The following is a 26,503-nucleotide window of genomic DNA, read 5'->3' as shown; positions in this document are numbered from 1 at the left end:
GCTGATTTATTCCTTGTGGGGAAATCTTTGATCTACAAGTAATTGAGATTCTAGCACTAAATGCAGGCATAATTTTCCAACATACTAAACTAATGTTTATTTTGGGATTAAGTTCAAGAAAACATTATTGCTGACTTGGCCTTAGCATGGGTGCAACAAGCGGTATTAGATGCACACTTGAGGTATGCAAGTGACACATATCTAGCTGTATTACTTTGAACTAAATTTGTAGATGAAATTCAGGAGCAGTTAAGGAGGTAAGAATGTCTAGGTCAAAGGCTAGGGAAAATGTGCAGAAAGCTTCCACTTCGAAAACTGGAGCACAGTATAGTAAATCTACCAAGATGGGGAATGGAGGTATTGAAGTAGAGAAATTATTCAAAATTTATTGTCTCATTTGTTGGAGCTGACATCTTGAACTTCTCCAGAATCAATTTTTACCAATAAAAGCAAACTACTTACGTAGAAAATGAGCGTGATTTTTCTGTATCAATTGATAAAGGATTTTGGTTTGGAGACCTGATTTAATTCTTTAGTGATGCATGTTGAGCCACAATGTTGAATATACAGGAATAGCTGTATTGGCAAATGTCATGAGGAAAATAAGTGGGTTTGCAATTCAAAACAAACCTGAAACAATAAGCTTATTTTCAAAGAAGGATCCAGCTGACACCATGAGCTTCATACTTTTTTCCTTTACTACTCAAAATCTCCATTTAGGTGCTGGAGCAAGTAATCAGAACCACATTTAACTAAAGCGTTGCCTCGAAGTCCCAAAACACCAGAACTTGCACAACTGAAAGTGTTTTTATTTAAATTCTGTTTCTTGTAAGTGGCAGTACTCATGGTTTCAGTTGGATTGAAACTGTTTTTGCCTGCAATGATGGCCTCTGGAGCACCAGTAAATGTGATAATTGCCCGACTTTGGGTCAGATATGCAAGTTAATAAATTCAAAATTAAAGTTTAGCTGCATTTAAGTATTCACTTGTGAGCAGGTAGATTCTGCAGCATTAAATATTAAACTTTACCCAGGTGTTTTTTTATTTATATAGTTATAAAATGCTTGCATAAATAAAACTAACTGATTTGTCATGTGCCCTGTTACTGGTTATCCTTTAACACTAAACTACTGATGCTTACCTGTACATTCAGATAAGAATAAACCTTAAGTTTCATATTGAAATAACTAGAAGCCAATTGGATTGAGTCTTTGATTTTCTATATTTTTATGAAAAGTACATTTATAAGGGCTGATATTTACAGAATGTTTGCCAGGCTTAGTTGTAGCCAAATGTCATGAGAAAGACTTAATCTTTCAAGGTAAGAATGTAGTTTATTGTTGGAGTTTGCATTCTTTTGTTTTATCAATGGTGAGCACAGGGCAATTACAAGGCAGTAGGTTTTCTGATGTACAGTATGTGATGTACAAAGGTGGTTTAGGTTGAACTTGGGTAGTTGTCATCTTACTTTGAGCTGCTGAATCTGTTAGATACTATTCCATCTTTATTTTTACTAAGATTGTATTTTAATTTTTGAAATAAAAAGAACTTTAAATTGCTCCTTTGCTAAATCCAAGCTGTTTTGAACAAAAGTAAACTAAAGTGGTGCATAGATGTTTTGAGCAAAAATCTAATTTTTTAAGAATTGTAGTTTACCACATACCTTTTTATTGATGAAGCTAAGAGAGATAACTGTGTAGTCTACATTTGCTTATTCCAAAAATTATTCTTTCAAGCATGCAAATTGATATCCAATTTTGAACCGTCATTATAAATTGCATATCAAAATGTGCTTGAATGTTAAGCTGTGCTCATTTATTCCTTAAAGTGTGGGACTATAATCTGGTAAAGCTAGAATGGATACGTTTGTCGGTATTTTTCAAGCGATATTAATAATAGACCTTGAAATATCAATTACCTCAGCACAATTGGCTGATTTGCCTGTCAGATTTCACATTTACAATTTTTCCTTGTTATTCTCTACTATATGACATTCAGTCTCTGGATGTGGGTGTTAGTATAAAGATTGGTTGGTTAAGCCCATCATTTTTACTGGGGCATGAGTTGCTGATAGCAGCTTGCCAGATTACTGTGTCCCAGGCCAGTCTTGAAGTGTAGCTGATCTTTGAAGATCTTTCCTCTCCCAGGGATGAGAGCTTTGGAGTTTCTGTTGGTGTTTCTGCAGTACTGGGCTTTGACGGAATGGGGTTACAAGCCATAAGCCAAACCCTCCTCCTTTTGCAGCTGGGCTTGGGACCATCTGTGTTGTAGTTCTTTGATCAAAAAGCCATTACTTATTGCTAGCTCCTTATTTCTGTAGGGAATATGCTGGTGGACTATTTTCTTAAATTGCTACTACCTTTGTGGGGGGAGAAAGAAATGTTCCTACTCAGCAATTGAGGCTTGTGTGATTTTTATTCAATATAGTCTTCATCTTATGCCCTTAATGATTGTGAAAGTCATTTGCTTTAATCTTGGTGAATTTTGTCATCATTAATTGATTCTGGATCTGGAGCAGGGTGAGAGGATGCTGACCAAGTGAATTGCCCTTCCTTAGTAATGTGAAGTGCAGTGAATATTAGCAAAAGAACAGTATTTCATCACACCCCCTGATCCGAGCCTTTGGATGGCAGAGATGTTGTGTTAATGAGCCAATCACTGCATCTGATCCTTCCGCATCATGCCATATAGGAGGCAGGTCTGATTCTATTTCCATTCACTGTTTACCTTCTGAATGTGAGAGCAGGGGACTTGGTACTGATGCTATTGAATATCAAGAAAAGATAGTTGCCTTCTGATGTTATCCAGGATAATGTACTGTTCAAGACTTGTGTATCATATACAGCAACTCAACCAAATTTTGGCAGCTTATCCAAGGTGTACATTTGCGATGTTGACTTAGTTTTTTTACTTTTCTCTCTGGAGGTCTTTAGTAATCTGTTGTTTTTCAGTAATTTGAGCAGATGAAAAGGAAAGCACTTTGGGTCTCCCAGTGGGACAATGTTGCGTCTCAAACTTCTTGCAAATAGATGTTGAGTTGTCTCTGGAGGAGTGTGACTACAGGAGATACACTGAAATTACGGAGCTAATAGCAAGTTATTTTTACTTTTCTCCACTTCCCCGAGGAGTCATTGCTCTGTACCTCACACTCCATCATGACATAATTGGTCATTAAGCTAAAACAGGAGGAGGATTGGCCTGCCCCTTGGGATAATTCCTTCTAATAATTCTCTTGTACTATCGCTTTACCTGTGTTTACGTTATAGAAAATACTAGTTAGTGCACTGAACATTTGTCAGTACTGATTTTGAGTAAACAGGGTTAGAGGAATGCCATAAGTTAAAATGAGCATTAGAATGTTGCCTTGCTAATGTCTTCAATTAGTGGGTATGCTTCATTTCTCATGAATGTATGTTTTTAAAAAATCAAACAGACTAATATAAAATCATCAAGGGGAGCCTAAGAGCTCACGCTTTAGTTGCCTGCTCTAGTAAACCACAAAAGTCATGGAGTTACACAGACTCACGCCCTTTAGCCCAACTTGTACATGCTGACTGTTGCTTATCTGAACATTTCCATTTGCCCTAATTTGGCCCAAATTGCTTTGAACCTTTCCTATCCATGTACTTGTACAGTTACCTTTTACACATTGTAATTGTACATGCCTCTGCCACTTCCCCGGCAGCTTGTTCCACATAGCCATGTGGAGAAAGTTGCTTCTTAATTCCCCTTCAAACTTTCTCCTTTCCCCTCTCACACTCTGGTTTTAGACTTTACCCTGGATAAAACTGTTACCATCTACCTTGCTTATGTCTATTTAGGATAATCCCTCAGGCCCCTTTGCTCCAGAGAAAACAGCCCTAGCCTATATCGTCTCATTCTAACTCAAGCCCTTCAATCCCAGTAACACCCAGATGTATCTTTTCTGCACTCTTTCCAGTTTAATGACATCACTGGTACAGCTGGATGACCAAAACTACGCGCATTGAGCAATAACAACTCTTCAATATACTATAAGAATAACTGACAAATACATCGATGCAAACTAAAATATAATTCTAATTTACTGCTGAATGCTTCCATTTTGAAACCCACAACTGGCGATCAGATCCTAGACTTGAGAAAATCTCACGTGAATTCAACAAAATTGTCATGTTTACATTTGTTTATGATAATTTGATTAACCTAAAGTTGAAAATGTTGATTGTCGATATTGAAATAGTCATGCAGACACTTGGAAGCTACACCACTTCAGTCTCCCATTCCCAATCGTTCTGTATTTATCTTTGTGACTATGTTTTTATCTGCTGTTGCTATATGTCTGATTCCCTATAAAAAGAATTCAAGGAATTGATAGACATTTTGAGCTTTGATAATCTATTGTCAAGTGTCCCACTCTCTGCTGGTTGATTGGCTTGTGTAAGGGTCAACATTAAATGTGGTGTTCTAAAACTCTGGTTGCATGTATGTAATCATTTGATCTTCCATGTTTGTTTCTATGCTATAACATTAGGGAGGTCTGTACTGAATATAGATCTTTATTTTATTGTTGTGTTTAATCACATTAAAGCACAGGCTTGTTTCTCACAGAATAATCTGCGTTTAATTTGATGTAAATTCCCAGACTCCTTGTACATCCTTTGTTGCTGATGCTTATGTGACTACTTCTATTAGTGTACACAACCAAATCATTTATGAAGATGAACTGCTGCAATCCCGATTTAGCCCCCCTTGACTTTTATCTATGTTCTGACTCAGTGCAGACTTCCTTTTGAGAATGCTCTTTCAGTGAAATTGGGGTTGGGGGAAAAGCCCTCTACAGCATACCATAGCATCGAACTGCCAGACTGGCGCACGGAAATTTGACCAGTAGCTTTGAATGCTTTCTGGGAAGTTAGGGTTTCATCATAATCCTAAATTCCAAAAGTTGACCTCAAAGTCTCTGTTATCTGTGAATCTTTGTATACTAATAGTCCATCTTCTATAACAACTTGCTAAAATACCCACGTTCCAGCTTTTTCCTTTTTTAATACTGCCTCTACCTGTATTCTTCCTCCCAAATGCCATTTTTATACTGTTGTGGAAATTGCCTGAACAAGGTGTTGTTTTTAAAAAAAAAACTAGTCTTTTTTTCCCCTCTATAGTTGTGTTGGTTAAATTGTTGTGCATTTTTTGTGATTTTGTATTTATGCTTGATTTGTGGCATTTTTAATATTTTTGCTTTTGATTTTTAGCAGATTATTCCCTAACTTCAGTTTGCAATCTGTGTTGGGCTTAACCATTTGACCAGAACCACTAAAAAAGCATTACTGTTTATAATTTGAAATGACTTGCATCAGCACATTACCCACACTGGGACATAGACTTCTGACAACAGCTCGCCAGAGTCCTTTGATTTGGGTCGATCTTTCACTTCCAGGCAAAGATCCTTCCTCCCCCAGGGATGAGGTCTTTGGAGCTTCTGTTGGTGTTTCTGTAGCTCTGGGTTTTTACAGAATGGGGTTGCTAGTCCCGTGCCCAACTGTTCTCCATTCGCAACCGGGCTTGGGACCATTCTTGGTGGAGTTAAACTTGAAATGAAGTAGTAATAAGTGAATGCATTTTCTTTTACTATATTTTGCTTGAAAGTGCCAGTGTGCCCCTCCAGAAGAATTTATACAATTCTGCTTTTTTTTCGGTTATGGAGAAATCTTAATGTATTGACTGAGTTTAATTTCCTGTGTGATTTTGTACATTAACATTAAAATCATTATGGGAAGTATGTGTTTATGTTACTACTTTTTATATAATTTTGATTTTTATAGTATGCAAAAAAAATCTAATTATCTTAATAGAATATGAAAAACTGTTTGGAGCAATTTTGAGGGGTTGTCCTTCCAAGACTTACAAATTGTTTTTCATAATATACAGATAGTTGAGAAAAGTAAAGAAGAAAATGAATCGAGTCTAACTACACTTTTTCCAGGGCAGAAAAGAAGAATTTCACATGTTTCAAAGCAAGAAAACGTAAGTGAAGCAACGTGGATTTCAATTTTGTCTTGTATTTTACTGATATCTTCAATTATTTGCTTCCCTTGTAGTTCTGCTATAATGGCAATGGTTGTGTTTTCAAGACACTTTGTGTTATGGAAGAACAGTCTGCATTTGTCTTCAAAGCACAGATGTAAACAGGTTTTCGCAAATGCTATCACTATAAGCAATGAAGCCAGTGTAACACAACCAGTGTTCTTAATATATTAGTCACACAATAACCAACTTGTGAAATGGAACCTTTGTTCAAGTTAGAACTACCTGTTGATAGACAAATTTAATAATTTTGCTAATTGTTTTTGCTGCCCAAGTACCCTTTATTCAATGCAGTATGTATCGTGCTGAGGAAGTCACTTCAGTAGTAGATATTGTTGGTATGCATCTATTATGAGTATTCCTTTTTTTGGGAAGTATCAGCTTATGTCATTTTGAAAAACATAAGCGTAAAGGATTAACCAGCAATTATTAAACAGTAGTAGTACAGTATATACTTCCATCATGATTTTAACTCAGCTAAATTTACAAGGTGGCAGGTTTGAGGATTGTGTTAACAAATCATGAGGAACAATGTACACCACAGAAAAATTTTGGATGACAGCAGTAGTCTACATTAACTCTGTAGGTATCAAATATCACAACTATGTTCAGGATTCAAATTCAGATTCATTTATCTACCACATGTACATCAAAGCATACAGTGAAATTGTCATTTGCATTGACAACCAACACAGCATAGGCCTAAGGATGTGCTGGGGACAGCCCACAAGTATTGCCACACATTCTGATGCCAACATGGTGCCCACAGTGCTTGACAGAACACAAACAACAAAACAACAGCAAAACAAGCAGTGTTCCTTCCTCTCACTCATCACAGTCAACCATGCACAATTACAGTCCTCCAATCTCAGGACAGACTGTCTCCGACCTCCACTGGACTTGCGGATTCGCAGACATCTCCAGCAAACTCGGTGCTCTGGCCAATAGACCTTGCCTTCTGGACTTCCAATCAACCTTTGGGCTTTGAACTTCGGTATCGACCCCAGGACTGGCCGATGATGAGAAATAAGGACCCAATACTCCAGGCATTGACCTCCGTTTGATTGTGGTCAGAGAAGAAAGGGTTGCAGCTGGTGCAGTTTCCATGGTAATCAGCATACCTTGACCATAGCAAAGAAATATCTAAGTTGCAAGATAAAGCTGTACATGAGCTTTATTGAAGGTTGTTACTTATGCCTGAGAATGGCAATGGCATAGTATGATTAAACATTTTTTATTGAATCATGTTAGTAATGGTATATGCTGAGCAATTTGTAGTATGGGCATGACAATCCAGGCCTGTCGAGACAAAAGAACATGTGTTGTCCTCCAAGGCCCACGCAAAAAGTGGGTGCCTCCCGCTGTAGGAGGCCCAATCAATTCACCATGCAATCAGTCAGCCAGCCACGTGTGCACTTGCCATATTCTTACAATCAATCCAATACAATTCAAAGGTGTCCTTCAACGCTATATTATAAATCACCAAGTAAGACCCAGGTGCATCTCTGCTTCACCAGTAAGTCAGGCTGGTTTGTATACCTGCAGTTGCACTGGATGGGAAGCAGGGAAACTCACAGATGCTGCTCAGCCTCAGAGTTCTTCCAGCAGTTTGTCACTCCAGGTTTTAACATCTGTAGTTTCCTGTGCCTCCAGGAACATGGACTGCATTGTTGGGCAGGAGAAGTCCCGTGATCCCTGAAAGCGGCAGCACGGGAAGAGGGTGCAAAAAGGCATTTGGGATGCTTGTCTTCATCATTTGGGACATGGAGTATGACAGCTAGGATGAAGGTGCAATTTTATAAAACACTGGTTGGGCCACAGCTGGTTGCCACAGGATCAATGATCAGCTTTATTCTCTGTATACATTTACATGTACAGTTGTAAGATGTCTCATCTCCTGTATAACAAGAGGATCTAAATAAAGACAAATGTATCATTTGCATTTTTAATAGTTCATTGCACATACACATTGGTTTTCAGCAACTTGTGTACAAGCATCCCGAAGTTAATTTGACTATCAACATTAAATGAAAAATAGAGGACCTGAAGTTTTTATTTTCTTTGCTACTGGAAAATGGAGCATTTCAGTTTTTTAAGCATTCTAAAAAAAATCCTTAAGGTCCCAATTTGGAAAGACATTTCCTTTCCTCATTTGTGTGAAATGTTGCTCCATGACGTTTACTCGCTCGCTATGCACTGAACTATTGGTCCCAGGCTCTCTTTGTGGACATCAGTTCAGAACACTATTTGCTTGTGGCTACTGTTTACAGAATTAGTTTTTTTTACTCTCTGCACATTGGATGTTCAACAGTTTATTACGGGTTGCTTTAGGTTTCTTTGTTTCATGGCTGCCTGTTGGGAGATGAATGTCAAGGTTGTATAATGTGTATATATACTTTGAAACATAGAAACATAGAAAACCTACAGTACAATACAGGCCCTTCGACCCACAAAGCTCTGCCAAACATGTCCCTACCTTAGAAATTACTAGGCTTACCAGTAGCCCTCTATATTTCTAGGCTCCATGTACCTATCCAAAAGTCTCTTAAAAGATCCTATCGCATCTGTCCCCACCACCGTTGCCAGCAGCCCATTCCACGCACTCACCACTCTCTGAGTAAAAAAACTTACCCCTGACAGCTCCTCTATACCTACTCCCCAGCACCTTAAACCTTTCTACTCTTGTGGCAGCCATTTCAGTCCTGGGAAAAAGACTCCAACCATCCACATGATCAATGCCTCTCATCATCTTATACACCTCTATCAGGTCACCTCTCACCTTCTGTCGCTCCAAGGAGAAAATGCCAAGTTCACTCAACCTATTCTCATAAGGCATGCTCCCCAATCCAGGCAACATCCTTGTAAATCTCCTCTGTGTACTCTTGATAATATCCACATCCTTCCTGTAGTGAGACGACCAGAACTGTGCACAGTACTCCAAGTGGGGTCTGACTATGAATGATAATAAATGTACTTTGAACTTTGTGTTCTCTAATATTATACATTCAGAGCTCTGCTAATTGATTGTGTCATGCAAAGGACAGTTTTGGATTAGGGTTAATTGTTTCACACTCAGCTACAGAATATTTATTGCATTATTTTTACAAGTATATTAGCAAATTGGCAGGATGCATTTAGTGCATATTAATATAATTGCCATACTTTTCCTTTGGTGCTGCAGGTGGTATTTTAAGCTACATTATAAGGTAAGCTAAGGAGGGGTTTGAGTTGTGATCTACATGGATTTTAGTAAGGCATTTGACAAGGTTCCACACGGTAGGCTTATTCAGAAAGTCAGAAGGATCCAGGGAAGTTTGGCCGGGTGGATTCAGAATTGGCTTGCCTGCAGAAGGCAGAGGGTCGTGGTGGAGGGAGTACATTCAGATTGGATGGTTGTGACTAGTGGTGTTCCACAAGGATCTGTTCTGGGACCTCTACTTTTCGTGATTTTTATTAACGACTTGGATGTGGGGTTTGAAGGGTGGGTTGGCAAGTTTGCAGATGACACAAAGGTTGGTAGTGGTGTAGATAGTGTAGAGGATTGTCAAAGATTGCAGAGAGACATTGATAGGATGCAGAAGTGGGCTGAGCAGTGGCAGATGGAGTTCAACCCGGAGAAGTGTGAGGTGGTACACTTTGGAAGGACAAACTCCAAGGCAGAGTACAAAGTAAATGGCAGAATACTTGGTAGTGTGGAGGAACAGAGGGATCTGGGGGTACATGTCCACAGATCCCTGAAAGTTGCCTCACAGGTACATAGGGTAGTTAAGAAAGCTTATGTGGTGTTAGCTTTCATAAGTCAAGGGATAGAGTTTAAGAGACAAGATGTAATGATGCAGCTCTATCAAACTCTAGTTAGGCCACACTTGGAGTACTGTGTCCAGTTCTGGTCACCTCAGTATAGGAAGGATGTGGAAGCATTGGAAAGGGTACAGAGGAGATTTACCAGGATGCTGCCTGGTTTAGAGAGTATGGATTATGATCAGAGATTAAGGGAGCTAGGGCTTTACTCTTTGGAGAGGAGGAGGATGGGAGGAGACATGATAGAGGTATACAAGATATTAAGAGGAATAGACAGAGTGGACAGCCAGCGCCTCTTTCCCAGGGCACCACTGCTCAGTACAAGAGGACATGGTTTTAAGGTAAGGGGAGGGAAGTTCAAGGGGGATATTAGAGGAAGGTTTTTCACTCAGAGAGTGGTTGGTGCGTGGAATGCACTGCCTGAGTCAGTGGTGGAGGCAGACACACTAGTGAAGTTTAAGAGGCTACTAGACAGGTATATGGAGGAATTTAAGGTGGGGGGTTATATGGGAGGCAGGGTTTGAGGGTCAGCACAACATTGTGGGCCGAAGGGCCTGTAATGTGCTGTACTATTCTATGTTCTATGTAAGCGGCTATAAAAAGTAGCAACTTTTCTGTCCTGTCTTAATGGTCAGCTTTTCAATTCAACTTCACTGTGATAGTTAGAGTATGGATGAAGATGGGTGTGTGGAGGCTTGAGCTAAACACAAACACATCTTGGGTGAAATGGACAGTATTTTCTATGCCGATATATTCATGGTATGAACTGAACATATGACTCTGTGGTACTGGACTCTATTGAAGCTAAAATCAGTGGTGAATCAGAATTTCTTTGAATGACTACTTTGAGTAGAATGGAGTGAGGAGAGCTCTCACTGCTTGAATAGGAAAGCATATGATGATTTGAGTTATTTTTTCACAGGTTGAACCTGCCAAACCAGTTATCCGTCCTTTTCGTAGACTTACTGCCCAAGAGGTTTGTTATCAGCGGAGTCTGATGGCACAACAGCAGGCGGCACAGCTTGCTGAAGTGGAAAAATCAGTTAGTGCATTTTTCAATCGGGGGAAGAAGACGAGAATTGCGCACAAGCCAAAGACAGAGATTATATCATCGGCTAATGAATGTAAGCAGTACTTTGCTTTCATACATAAGGCTGTATAATGTTCTTAATTCATTTGTATTCATTTTAATTGCCTAAAGTAGTTTTGTGGTCCATCATGCCATTGCCTATGGTCTGCTTTTGCATCTTTGGGCCTGTATTTGTGTCGTCTGGTATTTACGCCAGTTTGCAATGTTGTACTCCGAAAGAAGGTAACAATTGCAGGTATGATGTAGGGTTTTGTCTCAGATGAAGTGAAAGGCTCTGTTGAAACTGAACTTGTCTCAAAATCCCAAACATTTGGAAATAGGATAGGCATTGTAGGATAATTTTATATTCTATGGTGTATGTTTGTGTTCCTGGAAACTTTGGTGTTGATTCTCTCACAACAGTACTGAGAGTTCAGATTTCCCCTTGTCGATGACTGATAACATTACAACTTTATTTGAAACTACTTTTATGTTGTTGGCATTTCAAACAGAAAATTATTTTTTTCCCCAAGTCACTCAAGCATGAATTTCTAAAAAGCAGTGGAACTAGAACTTCTGACTTTTGTTTTACTCAATGCACATAAAAAAAGTTATTGATGTGGGGCAATTTAAAATCTGAAGCTGATGCATTTTTAAGCAATGGCATTGAAAGTTAAAGAACTAACCAAGATCTAGTTAAATGGTTAAAATAGTTCTTAATTGTGTTGTCAAAGAACTAACTAGGCTTTACCCATAGCCCTCTATTTTCCTAAGCTCCATGTAGCCATCCAGGAGTCTCTTAAGAGTCTCTTAATCTCATGTCCGCCTCCGCCGCCGGTAGCCCATTCCACGCACTCAGCACTCTGCGTTTATATATTAAAAAAAGCTTACCCCCTGACATCTCCTCTACCTACTTCTGGGCACCTTAAACCTGTGCCCTCTTGTGACAGCCATTTCAACCCTGGGAAAATGACTATCCACACTATCCACATGATCAATCTCTCTCATCATCTTATACACCTCTATCAGGTCACTTCTCATCCTCCATTGCTCCAAGGAGAAAAGGCCGAGCTCACTTAACCTTTCATAAAGCCTGCTCCCTGATCCAGGCAACATCCTTGTAAATCTCCTCTGCACCTTTTCTATATTTCCACATCCTTCCTGTAGTGAGGCGATCAGAACTGAGCACAGTACTCCATATGTGATCTCTTGTGGGCCAGCCCTGATGAAGAGTCTCAACTTGAAACATGGACTGTTTTTTATATCATTTCCATAAATGCTGCCTGATCTGCAGAGTTCCTCCAGCATTTTGTGACTGATGCTTTTTACATGTTATTCTGGACAGTTAGACATAACTTTTGAAGGGGAAGAGCACATCCTTTGCTGACCTTTACAACAGTACTCATCGGTTACTCACACTATAAAGGCATTGGTGCTTTGAAAATGTGATAAACTTCAAGCTTTTGACCCTAGCAAAGCAATTTCTTTTGGACTCCTAGCACAATGCTTGAGGTTAGATAATTTGGTAAAGATTGAAAATTGCTGTACTCAGTGCCACAAAAATGCTGTTAACAGATGTTGAGCATTAATAATGCAGAATTGTATGCTGTCAGAAGTGTTGTGTTAACAGCCCACTTAAATTACAAGGTGTTATTAAAAATTGTAGCTGAATTGCTGTCAAGACAAACAAGAATATAATAGTGACTTTTTATAATTTGTAACAACCTCAAGCAATGTGCTTGCAGGAATCCTAAAAAAAATTAACTTGTCTCATAGCTGCTCTTGAGAGCTAGCTGATATCCTTCCACAGGTAATAGACATCAAAATGACCAGGGAATGAGCAGGTGAAATGTAGCACTGATACATATATACACATAGACACACACCTGAAGGAACTCAGCAGGTCAGGCAGCAGCTATGGAAGGAAATAACGACTCAACATTTCAGGTCTAACCTGTTGAGTTCCTTGAGCATTTTGTGTGTGTGTTGCTATAGAAGAACCCTTGTATTGAAGCAACAATCTTTGCAAAATCCTGATTACATGTTGCCCCTCTATCATTTTTATGAGCTTTAATTTGCTACCTTACGTAATTGGAGTGTGAATATAATGGGTCAAATTTTGCAGGTCAACAAAGAACCCCTTTTGCACACCTGAATTTGAAAAGTTTGGGTTACCTTAGAATGAGCTTGAGGTTGGAGAGCCGACAGAGCAGGTCAGAATTGGGCCTTGCACAAGTGAAGGGCTCTTGATACCAAACCAGCCCTGCTCCCTGTTGGATTATGATGTTTTTAATCCAAGGTTCTTTCGCAAGACAGGAAAGAAGCATAAAACTTGTTGCTTCATGATCATTTTATTAAGTGCTAATAGAACACAGAGAATTGGAAATGGAGCGTAGCATAGATCCAGTAGGGGAAGAAGCAAAGATGGTGGGCCAACATGTTCAGCTCTTCTTGTGTCCTAGGTGAACAAACATTTTATTCAAATTTGTAGTTGGGTTAACCAATCATATAGCTCCTGTTCACATAACGCGATACCACAAAGCTTCTGGAATCAAGCAAAGAACTGCAACCACAAAGGTACACACTGAACAATTGCATGTACATACATTGACCACTAGGAAACATGCTAAACAGGTGTATATAAGCAGTTATACTGTGTGAAATACAAGCAGCAATTAATTATTAAATTACAAAGATGATTATGCAACACCTAAATTGGGGCAATTTTTTTTTTGCAGTTTAAGTCAAAGCAAAAAAATTCTGAGTGTCTCAGGTGTTCTGACAGAAACATTCAAAAAATATGAAAACCTAAAGTAAATTAAACTTAAACACAGAATTTAAAAAGCCTGCATAATACTAATTAAAATATAATTAAGTCTTCTGCAGCTGCTACCCTGCACTGAAAATAAAGATGAACATTCTTATGTCAGGTCCAGCATAGTGTGGAATGCTTGTATGAATTCCACATCCTAGGCTGTGGGGAATTATCACAAATTAAGGATCTCTCACAGGATTTCACAAGGATTACAAGATTGGAGTGCAGAAAGCTATACCTCACAGTTCCTCGCCTAATTGTGGGGATTTGTCAGTAGCTATACCAGGACATCCTGACATTCCCCTACAAAATCTTGTCCAGGATTTACTGTTTAAATTATCAGACTGATACATATCACTCTTTTCTGTCCTATAGCTCCAATGAAGCAGAACCCAGAGCCAATAAAGAGAACTATATGTCCTAATGGTCCACAAAACAGCACCCCTGGCTTAAAACCTCAAACTACTATTGGCATGGCATCAAAAACTGTATCTACTATAGCACAGAAGAGGATAGCTCATGCTCCTACTGTGAAGGTAAACCTCCATAACTGGTTTCCATATATGTTTAACATGGATTTGGTAAATACAGTGCTGCATTGTATTTGTCAGTGTACGCCAATTCTCCAGCAGCAATTAAGCTGAAGTTAATTTTAATTTTGTATCCTAGCCGCTGACCCTTTCATTCACCTCCCCCCCCCCCCCAAGATATTTTCAAGATTCAAGGTTGTTCAATGTAATTTCCAGTACACAAGTGTAAGGGAGAACAAAATAGGTGTTATTCTGGATTTGACACAGCACAGAAAAAAACACAATAGGATTTTAAAAAAGATAGAAAAACACTATAAATACATTATACATTAATTGAATGTCCGTAAAATAATGCTTGGCATAGTCGTGTCTGTACGTAATGTGGCTGACAGGAAATTATGAAGTAGTGGTGGTTGGGGGTGTGAACGGGGTGGATTAATAGGTAGAGGTGTTGATCAGTCTTACTGCTTGGGGAGAAAATAACTTTTTTGAGTTTGGTGTCCCAGCGTGGATGCTATGTAGTCGCCTCATTGGTGGGAGTAAGACAAATAGTCCATGAGCAGGGTGAGTGGTTTCCTCCATGATGTTACTGATCCTTTTCCAGTGCCTTTCCTTTCATTCCTTTTCATACTAGAAGTGTTCGGTTGTACGGCGCAATTTTGTTCCATTGTTGTTAGCACCTCCACCACTTGTCTTTGCTGTGGGCAGTTAAACTTTTCTTGTGCCTTAAAATCTTGGCTACTTTTAACAAACACAACACACATACCCACTCTTATTAGGGTAGAGTTTAAAACTATCTGTGTTGCATCTGCTCTGAATATGTTTCTCTTTGAATTCTAAATGCAGGTTAAGCATCTTCTATCCGAAATGCTTGGGGTCAGAAGTGTTTCAAATTTTGGAATATTTACATCCATATAATGTGATACCTTGGAGACAGGACCCAAATCAAAATATAAAATCTATTTACATTACATATACAGCTTATATACAGCTGGTGCAAAGCTCACAGAGTGAACAGTCAGCTGTCAGAGCACGGTCTGACGTGATGGAACTGGGTCTTCCACAGACTGTCGGAGTTGAATGACCACCACAATCTATTACTGGGTTCCAGCACTGCAATTAGCTTCATATCCTCCATTAATTTCAAACAGCCAACCACTGCATGGCAGCTACAATAGTGGAGGGAGAAGTAGTTTTATATAATAATATTGTGCATGAAACAATTACCTTCAATTTTCAGTTTGTTGTTATAGATCTTTGCTTGTTTTACGATCAGCATACCATTAAGCAGCATATGTTCACTAACTCCTTTAATACATGATCAAGATCTCCATTTATTCCTTTATGCAGCCTTTTTCTATTTTTCATTAACTTTGTTCATTACATATGTGAGGTCACTTCTCAGAATTGACTATAGTGTGCAGAGACCTGAGCATCACCTGGAAACTTTCCCAACACCTTGTGGAATTTTCCATTTGAGCGCTGACATGATGTCACTAAAAAATTTCAAATTTCTGAGGTTTTAGGATTTTGGAATTTCAGATAAGGGGTACTCAACCTGTAATATTGAACAGTGGTATTATAGTCTATTACCTTACACAATATACTGTTTGTTCTTCCATTTAATTTTAAGCAAAATAATCTCTAGTTATAATCTAAAAGAAATCGGGTCTGATTGCACCTGACGAGGTTCAATTGTGAACCCAAAATTTACTGAGCTAAAGGTCCAGACACCTTTCAGTATAATGTCAGCCACAGTGAGGGCAATTAGTACAAACCCACTGATTGAATAACATTGCTGATCTTAAATAGCAAATAGAAGTGGTTTATTATTTAATACCGCTATCTTGGTTTAATGTACATAAATTGAATGGTTCGATTGATTTTCTACTTTTTAATTTTATGAAAATTTTCTCAGTGCTTCCAAATGGGTCTGGTCAGAATCAGGTTCAGTATCACTGGCATGTGTTGTGAAATTTGTTGTTCTGCAGCAGCAGTACATTGCAATACACAATTTAAAAACTATAAATTACTATAGATGTACTTGTTTAAAGTAAATAAGTAATGCAAAAAGAGGGGAAAATTGAGAGGCAATGTACTTGGGTTCATCGTCCTTTCAGAAATCTGCTGGCGGTGTGGTAGAAGCTGTTCTTTAAACATTGAGTGTGTGTCTCCAGGCTCCTATACCACCACCTTGATGGTAGCAATGAGAAGAGGCCATGCCCTGGGTGGTGGAGTCCTTAATGTTGGATGCTGTTTTGTTCAAGGCATAATCTTTGGAAGATATTTTTGATGCTGGGGATGCTAGGGCCCATGATGGAGATGGCTGAATTTGCAACTTTCTGTAGCTTTTTCTGTGCAGTAGCTCCTTCCATACCAAATAATGATAAAATCAGATAGAATGCTCTCCACAGTACATCTGTAGAAGTATTGGAAGCCTTCAGAGTTGCCTTAGGTTCCATATCCTGTGACCTAGTTAGCACTTGTATAATCTCCAGCACATATTGGAATTTGTATGATTATATAAAATAGGTGCGAGACAGGAAATTACAACACGAGTCTGCAATCTGTCGAGGTAGAGACTTGCATTTGGACGATACCATTATTTTTGAAGACTGAAGATGACTTGTTTTTTGAAGACTGGCATGGACTATATGGTAGTTTATTTTCTTGAAGACATACGTAGTGCAGTATTTAGATTAGGAAATCTGCAGTTGTATTAGAATTATGTTGGTTACTTCTGTTTAAGTTGTTTATAAGTTTAAATTACAAATCATAAAAAGCAATAGGAACTAAAAACTCAACTGTACTTCCCACCCTGTCCCCCATTTCCTCCCTTCCAAATAAGTCAAGCCTGAAGAGACCCACAATTCCTACAGAATATGGCTCAAAAGTTCCAACAAACGTGAGACAACGATATCTGAATGTCTTCATCGATGAATGTTTGAAAACCTGTGGATCTGAACAAATGGCCTATGACAAGGTATAAATTTTCATATCTGTGTGAAGTTATTTAAATGACTATCTGGTAGTTGAAAAGCAATTCTAATAATGGAGGTCTCCAAGTATTTCAAAGTTAACAATTCCTTAAAAGGATTGCATGTCAAGCAATCAGTTTTATTGTTAAGTATGATTGCTTTCAGCTGGAGCTGCTCTTTGAATTAGTGAATAATTATATTCAGTTAGCAATTATCATTTGTTAATAACCTAACCAAAAACAAGCATGTGAGAAGGGAAAGAATAAGCTAATGAATGTTTGTGGTAGAATTTAACATGTTTATTGAAGATAAAAGAATACTACAGGGGTTCCCAACCTTTTTTTGTGCTACGGAGCAATTAATACCATTAAGCAAGGGGTCCATGGACCCCAGATTGGAAACCCCTACCCTACCTTAAAGAGAAAGAATTTGGAGACTATGGGACATGAGAGCAGAACAAGTCTGCTCTGCAATTTTATCTTGGCTGATTTATTATCCCTCTCAGCTTCTGTGTTTTCATGCAATTTTATGATGTTTTAATTTAATATTTCATTAAATTATTTTGATAATTAAATATGTATTAAACATTAATTATAAAAATCAAAATGAATAAAAATGTAAATTAGTTTTGATAATAACACAACTTTTGTTACTTTTTTTAATAGCAAGAAGCTGGGAATTTTAGTTGTGGTGATAAAAATGTCAGCATTACCTCCTGAGATGTGTATTTCATTATAATTGTCGTCAGAAAATGTAAATTATTTCTCTAAATGCAAACTAGGGAATTTTATTAGATATACTTATATGACCAACTGAGAACTCAGATTTGATATTACAGGCTTTGAGTGAAGAAAATATAGTGTATCAACGAAGTACCAGCAGAACAGTGTACCTGAATGTGGCTGTAAACACCTTAAAGAAGTTGAGGAGTCAAAGCAATGCCAAGCCAACACCTACAAAAAGTATGTTACTACATGATTATCTGTTTGCCTGTCATCACTCAACTTCATTCTAGATAAATTTTGGTTAAGTTTACTTAGCTGAATTTGTTTAGATAAAATAATGGTGGTTTTCCACTGTGCGCAATGATGGCAGGAAACCTGTGCGGGAGTGATTTTAAAATGGAAAAGCAGTTGCACTGGAGCAGTTCCACTCTCTTGACCTCAGAAGTCCAAGTCAAACAAATGTCACAAACTAGGGTCTCCCTTGGTTGCAGAGAATGTCCATGACACCTTCTGTGCCTTGCCATGCCCTTCGCTCTGCACTGAGTGTTTCAGAACAGCTTTCCTGGCTGTTGCATCTCACTGTAGATATCATCCACCTAGTCTGCAGGAGCTGACTTCACATGCTAGGACAGGCATGTTTCTATCTCACTGGGTATGAGGCCACTGGCTACCCTCACCTGATTTAGCCTGCCTGTCAAAGTGGTGTACCAGGGTGTGGCCACTGTCACATGCAGGCAGCTACTTGGAGCTGGTGGGGACCAAAGATGAGCTGTCCCGGAGTGAACATGACAAGCCCCTTCATACCACATGCACCCTTGGTAAAATGATGCAAAACATTATTTAGTACAAGGACCAATCTCATACAATATGTGAGGCACTTAAAACAACTAAAAACTAACAAGAGTAAGTTTGTTCTGTGCCATACTCCAAGCAATCCTTCACATGAGTTTGGGTTCATAATATTTCAGGCCAATCTTTAGAAGGGTCTTGTTGATTTGTGCTCTGGCATTGAATGCTTTTGAGAATTGTAGCAAGTTTATGCTCCAGAGCTGCACTCCACCAGGCATTCAGACTTAGATTAATCATATGTACACCACATTTCACTGTTATGATGTACATGTGAAAAGTTCAAGTTAATTGTCTTGAACTCACCTTTTTATTCAGACATCTTCTTCACCGGTCCTGATGAAGGGTCTCAGCCTGAAATACTGCCTGATCTGCTGAGCTCCTCCAGCAATTTGTATGTGTTGCTTTAATGTCATCTGACTGTATACACACTATATGCAACCAAACAAAGCAGCGTTCCTCCAGACCATGGTGCACCCCCAAAATACATATCACACACAGCACCTAAACTAAAATATTGCCATAAATAAGTTAATAAAGTAAAATTCAAAATGCACGTAGTGTGCAGCTCAGATAGACAGTAAACAGCTCACTGTTCCAGTGATGGGACCTGAGTGGTGGCAGGGTATTCAGCCTGCAGGAAGAAGCTGTTACCCAGTCTGGCAGTCCTAGTCCTGATGCTTCTGTACTGGGTCAAAGAAATTGTAGGATGAATGGTAGGGATCCTCAACATTGCATCAAAGGGCCCATAGTAACACTCTGATAAAAGGTGGTAACAAATCAGCATATAGGAGGGAGATTGAAATCTGGCCAAGTGGTGGCTAAGCAACAACATCTCACTATGTCTCTAAGATCAAGGAGATGATCGTTGACTTCAGGATGCAGAATCCAGAGGTCCATGAGCCAGTCATCATTGGGGGAATCAGAGGTGGAGAAGGTCAACAACTTTAAATTCCTCAGTGTTATCATTTCAGAGGATCTGTCTTGGGCCTAGCTTGTAAGTGCAATTACAAAGAAGTTTGGGAAAATTCGGCAAACTTCTGTATGAGTGGTGGAGAGTATATTGACTGATTGCATCACAGCCTGGTATGGAAACACCAATGCCCTGTACGGAAAAGTCCATCACAGATAAAGCCCTCCCCACCATTGAACACATCTATACGAAGCAATGTCCCTGGGACTCACAAGGAGAATGCTGTGGTCAGTATGGGCCAGTTGGGCCGATGAGCCCATTTCCATGCTGTATTACTATATGACTGTGGGATGATTCTATGATGTCTTCCAGTAATTGCTGGCATAATGGTTTAGGTTTAGTATAAACTTAATCAATTGAAAAGCAGTTTTGATCTGACTTTTTTAAATTGGGCATTTGTGGGAGTACTTATGTGAGGATTAAAATATTGGTAGCATTTTCAATTTAAGGTTGCTATTACCATTTGTACAATCTAACTTCAGATTCAGCCTGAAAGTAAAAGGGTGTTGAATGTGATACAATGTGCTTTATCCCAGTAATTTTAGATTTTGGAATCAGATGTGTGTCATAAGTTAATATTGCAAAATTGAAGCCAAAAGCTTAATGTGTGGAGTTATGTGCATCTGCATTTACTTGGAAAAAGATGCATAATGTTATCTTGATTATACACATAATGCTTAAGTGAAGCTGCTAAATGGTTAATAGACTGGAAAACTGCATTGCAATTATTTTTTGTAACACAATAGTGCCTTGACATGAGCTATAATGTGCAATCTCAAACTGTTGTGGTCAGTCCTGTTTTTACTACTGATTGCATGTTCACTCTGTTAGAGACAACTACTGTATCTACAAACAAGAAGGTACAGTCACATGAAGCAGTACTTGGGGGAAAATTGGCCACAAAGACAAGTTTCACTCTGAATAGATCTGGAAAGCAGCAAGATGTTAATCTGAGAGGTAAGTGAACATTTGCCAAGATCATTCACAGTCATGAGACCATGATCAACCATGTCATATGACATGGCACATAATGATGATGCAGTGAACCTATCTATTTAAGCCACAAACTTTAATTTCCTTGAATTATTTGTCGTAAGTGTGAAGAAGTAACACTGGCAGATGTTTTTAATCATATTTATAAGTATGTAGTGCAATAATTGCAGCTTCCAACATGCTGTGAAATTACTGTTCACATGATTTTTCACCTCAGTAGATTATTGATCTTGGCCATGAATGTTTTGAAAAACATTTCTCTCTAAAAGTTAAAGAATTAGGGAAGTCTGGCTGCTAATTAAAGCAGCACTTGCAAAAGATTAACCAATAGTCCTTTTGCTTTGTACAATACAGTCGGCCCTCCTTATCTGCGAGGGATTGGTTCCGGGACCCCTCACGGATACCAAAAAACGTGGATGCTCAAGTCCCTTATTCAACCTGTCTGAATGCGGTGGACCTTAGGACCCAGCGGAATCCCAGACCTTATTTAACCTGTCTCAGTGCGGTGGGCATTAATACCTGGCAGCGGAGCTCTGAATCCACAGTGTTTCTGTTCACATAAATAATCATGCTCACGATTGAAAATAAAATGGAAATAATAAAGCAATCGGAAAGAGGTGAAATGCCATCGGTCATTGGAAAAGCATTAGGCTACAGTTGGTCAACGATCGGAACAGTTTTAAAGGATAAAGTGAGAAAGGCCCTGCCCCAATGTAAGCTACAATTATTACTAGGCAACGCAGTGGTTTAATTATTGGGTTTTGGGTTTTTGATCCTCCACATTAACCAGGCACGGATAGAGAGCGCGCTAGGGAGCGATCTGTCACTGGATCGAACTCAGGAACTTCCGTTCCCGAGCCCGGCGCTGAAACATACGTTCTTAAGTGTTTTATGTGCATAGAAAGGTAAAATATATACTATACACTAAGACCAACAGTTGACTAACTGATGCTAAATAATACCGGATGTACCTGTTCCGACTTACTTAGTAAGAGAACTTGTGATTTTTTTTCGATCCCGATCCACGATAACCTACGCACATCCTCCCGTATACTTTAAATCATCTCTAGATTACTTATAATACCTAATACAATGTAAATGCCATGTAAAATAGTTGTTATACTGCATTGTTTCAGGAATAATTACAAGAAAAAAGGTCTGTACATGCTCAAACAACAAGTGCTGGAAGAGCACTTCCGGGTTTTCTCACTTCGCGGTTGGTTGAATTCACGCATGCGGAACTCACGGATAAGGAGGGCCGACTGTACTTAAACATAAAAATCCTCAAGATTTAAGATTGTGTAATGTGATTTCCAATACACAAGTGTAAAGGGGAATTAAATAATTGTCACACTGGATATGATGCAGCATAAAAATATAAAGAACATAATAATTAAAAAGAATACAAATCAGGATAGGACTTCCACAGTGAATGGTAGGGAACTGAAGTTGGCAGTAAAACAAAAGGATCTGGGAATACAGATAGAGGTGTACAAGATAATGAGGGGCATTGATCGTGTGGATGGTCAGAGGCTTTTTCACAGGGCTGAAATGGCTAGTACGAGTGGGCATAGTTTTCAGGTGCTTGGAAATAGGTACAGAGGAGATGTCAGGGGTAATTTTTTTACACAGAAAATGGTGAGTGCGTGGAATGGGCTGCCGGCGATGGTGGTGGAGTTGGAAACTAGAGGGTCTTTTAAGAGACTCCTGGATGGATACATGGAGCTTAGGAAAATAGAGAGCTACGGGTAAGCCTAGGTATTTCTAAGGTAAGGACATGTCAGCACAGTTTTGTGGGCTGAAGGGCTGTATTGTGCTGTAGGTTTTCTATGTTTCTATGTTTAATTCCTTAACAGTGGTGTAGATAGGGTTGTATAGAGAGCTTTTGGCACACTGGCCTTCATAAATCACAGCACTGAGTACAGGAGTTGGATGTTCTGGTGAAGTTTTATAAGACTTTTGGTGAGGCCAAATTTGGAGGGAGTATTGTGTACAGTTTTGGTCACCTACCTACAGGAACAATATCAATAAGCTTGAAAGGGTGCAGAGAAAATTTATGTGGTTGTTGCCAAGGCTTAAAGGATCTTGGTTATAAAGAAAGGTTGGATAGGGTGGGACATTATTCCCAGGAGAATGGGAAAATGAGGTGAGAACCTTGTAGTGTTAGACAAAATTGAAGGGTATAAATGCAAACTGACTTTTTCCTCAGAGGCTGGGAGATATTAAAACTAGAGGTCATAGGTTTACAGTGAATGATGAAATATTTAAAGGGAACCTGAGGGGAACTTTATCCAGAAAGTGGTGAAAGTGATGGGTGCGGGTTCAGTTGCAACATTTAAGAGAGGTTTGGTTAGGTTCGTGGATGAGAGGGGGTATAGAGGGCTATGTTTAGGTGCAGGTGGATGGGGCTAATCAGAAAAGCAGGTTGGCACAGGCCAGACAGGCCTTAGGGCCTGTTTCTGTCTTTTAGCGTGCTGCTGACTCCTGTTAGAGTTTTGTATGGTATCTGGAAGTATTGACAAATACCAGTGAATAAAGGTACTGATTATCAACTGTGATCTAATAGAATGTGGAACAGGCTGAAAGGTTTTCACCTTGTTCTGGTTTTGAACACAAGCTAGCCAGATCAGACACTTCAGGATCCTTTGATCAATTAGTCATGAATTGGATTGCAGTAATTGCTATATCCACTGGGCACTGAGATACCATTTGGCGTCAACTTACTTTGTGTAATATGGTGGTTTCAGTTGAACAAGCAAAGTAAATCTGTGAATGTGGTAAGCAATTAAACGGCACATTTTTGTTTTTAAGACTCTTTAACAGTACACCAGTGCAAACCTCAGAATAACCCACCCTTGGCTTTTACCAATGCATGTGCCTGTTTGCCAGGCTTGGCTTGGAATGCTCTTATAACAGAAACCATATGTAAACTGAGTTAAAATAACCGCCAGATGAGGATTTCTTAGTGACTTGATTTGAAGACTGTTCAACATGGTGAATGATCTCTGCTTAATCAAAATAAAAAGAATCATCATTCATAATCCAACAATTTCAAATCTTTGGTGCTAGGGAAGTCTTTGATCATCTAAAACGGGTTCAGTTAATGGTGGAGGTCCATCGCACAAAAAAAGGTTGTGAATCCTAATAAATTGTAGAATACAATTTGCAGAATCTCTAATCCTGAACTTTGGTCAATTCAGGGACTAGTCCTTTACAGGTTTCCCCAGCTATTCGAAGGTAGAGCGTTCCTATGAAACCGTTTTTTAAGCCGAAATGGCGTAAAGCGAAGAAGCAATTACCAATAATTTATATGGGAAAAATTTTGAGCTTTCCCAGACCCAAAAAATAACCTACCAAATTTTACATAAAACTTAAAATAACACTAATGTATAGTAAAAGCAAGAATATGTTAAATACACAGCTATATAAAGTAGAAATAATGTATATACAGTGTAGTTTCACTTACCAGAATTGGGAAGATGGAGCCAAAACTGATTTGTCGAGAAAAAATCGGCATGTACACGCATGCACACACACCTGCCCGAGCAAGGCTTCAAGGTCATGGTAGTCTTTCTCGGGGTAAACACAGATTTAAAGCGGGAGTCTTTTTTCGTAAAAGCAAAAATCCTCTTTCAGTTAGCGAAAACAGGTACTAATGTAAGTCTTTAGTAAAAGCGAAGTTGCGTAAAGTGAACGTTTGGAAAGTTGGGGACACCTTTATTTTCTAAAATACATTTGGCATTCAAGAAAAAGTGATAAGGTGGGAGCCATTTAATTGTGGCTAATTAGTCAGAGAAGTTATTAGCTCAAGTAAAAACTGTAAAATTAATGGCAATTAATTTAGAAAATTAATCATCTGCCATTTAGAAAATTATCTGAAAGTCAGGAGACAGGACAGGGAAAGAAGAGCTAATCCTCAAATTGGCCTGAGGTGACTTGCGGTGTTTGTCAAAGATCTGTGTTAGGGCGTCAACTGTTCACTATATTTACACATAAATTGGTTAATGGGATAGAAAGCCACTAAAGCAAGCTTGCCAAATAATAAACATAGGCAGCATTGTAAACAGTATAAATGGAATCATAAAATTAGGCATGTATTGGATGAAGTCAGCAGGATTGTGGTAAGTGGCATTCATTGCTGCTAAATGTGAACTTATTCGCTTTAGATTGAAAGAGGTGGGTGTAGATTTGCAGCAATTAGGACTAATAACAAGCCATTGAATCCAGGGGATTCTTGAAAATGGGCAAGTACAGGAAATAAAAGGCTAATGGTATGTTGAGCTTTATAACAAAATACAGAAAGACTAATAACAGGATCATATTCCCAAAATTGAGAATATTAAATAATTAATTGAAATTGGAGTATTAAAAAGAACTAATGGGAGATGTAAGCGATACCTTCCCTTCGCCAGCCTGCAGGTCACCATTGGACAAGGAGTAACACCTGCTTAGTCCCCCCGATCAGGGTCACGTGAAGCCATGGGAGCAGGTGATGGATGGTCGTATGAGCAGGTGGTATGTTTCACAAGTCCTGGTTATGTGACCACTGGCACCAGGCAGACAATCTCTGAAGAATATTTGTAATGGCTGGGGTCACCCATCTTGTAAAGACACTGCCCAGAAGAAGGCAATGGCAAACCACTTCTGTAGAACAATTTACCAAGATCAGTCATGCTCATGTAAAGACCATGATCGCTCATGTTACACAACACGGCACATAACAAATGGGACAGAATTTTAAAAATCATTGTATTTTGAATTGAGTTGAACTTAGGGCCAGGTTTTTCAGGGTTGACGTAAACTTTTACAAACAAAGGTTGGTACAATAGTGGAACTATATAGTGGCATATGGGGAGCAATGAATTATTGTGAGTGTTGACGTTAGTCAAAAGTAATTAAAAAAAAAAGAAAAATGTGTGTATGGAGTTCACAGATCAGCCTTGGTATCATCGAATGGCTGAATAGATTCAAGGATATAAATGGTCAGCTCCTGTTCCATCTTATTGTGTGATTTTTTTTTGGGTTGCACATTGTAATCAACGTCTATTCACTGCACTTGCGGTATGGGCTTCTGCTTTCATTTTGTTTGGTATCTATTGTTTATCTGAATCGTAGTCATCTGTGTAGCAGGTGACGCTGGCTATGATACATAAATTTGTTTCTGGATTGAGGCAAAAACCTAGAGTCAATGGGTCTGTCATCATTGCTGCCTCCTTCATGAATGCATGAACTATGTTGTGCCAACCAGCAAAGTGTAAAGTTGCTCACTAGATACAAATTTTGTCGGTGTCTAATCCGTATGATCTACCCCGTTCTCTTCATGTTTTTGTCTCATAGCCCCACAGTCTGGTTGCTGTTAAAACTACCAATGTTACAGCACTGGGATTGATGCTCCAGGGAACACTAGCTCAAGTCATTCTGAGATATATATACATAGTGGTTCTGTATAGCTCCCCCATTTTAAAGGAGGCATTGGAGATGGATTTGTAATCAGGTGGAAGAAAGACTTCAACATTAGTCAGGTGTTACTCACATTTATGACCAGCCCTTTATTAAGGTGATAGTCGCTGGCATACTGTTGGCATAAGGGTTTCTGAATATTTAAGAATAAATATGTCTCATGTTTATAGCATCTTTTCAAGACTCCCACTTTGCAATACAAATGTAGATACTGATGCATTCAAGATTCAAGGTTGTTTATTGTCAT

General features: G+C 38.9%; 1 protein-coding gene across 1 annotated transcript in view; it reads left to right on the top strand.

The window, feature by feature from the left end:
* The window catches only part of rexo1 (REX1, RNA exonuclease 1 homolog), an 81,507-nt gene that overhangs the window by 34,170 nt on the left and 20,834 nt on the right, over positions 1-26,503 (top strand). The window contains exons 3-8 of the mRNA XM_073068210.1: positions 5,911-6,006; positions 10,790-10,991; positions 14,127-14,287; positions 17,130-17,264; positions 18,098-18,221; positions 20,635-20,760. Of these exons, the coding sequence (XP_072924311.1) occupies positions 5,911-6,006; positions 10,790-10,991; positions 14,127-14,287; positions 17,130-17,264; positions 18,098-18,221; positions 20,635-20,760 (844 nt within the window). The remainder of the gene's footprint in view (positions 1-5,910; positions 6,007-10,789; positions 10,992-14,126; positions 14,288-17,129; positions 17,265-18,097; positions 18,222-20,634; positions 20,761-26,503) is intronic.

Source organism: Hemitrygon akajei, chromosome 16 (assembly GCF_048418815.1).
Source record: "Hemitrygon akajei chromosome 16, sHemAka1.3, whole genome shotgun sequence".
In the NCBI taxonomy this organism is placed as follows: Eukaryota; Metazoa; Chordata; class Chondrichthyes; order Myliobatiformes; family Dasyatidae; genus Hemitrygon; species Hemitrygon akajei.
The sequence above is the reverse complement of the archived record's forward strand: the minus strand, read 5'-3'. Positions and strand labels throughout refer to the sequence as shown.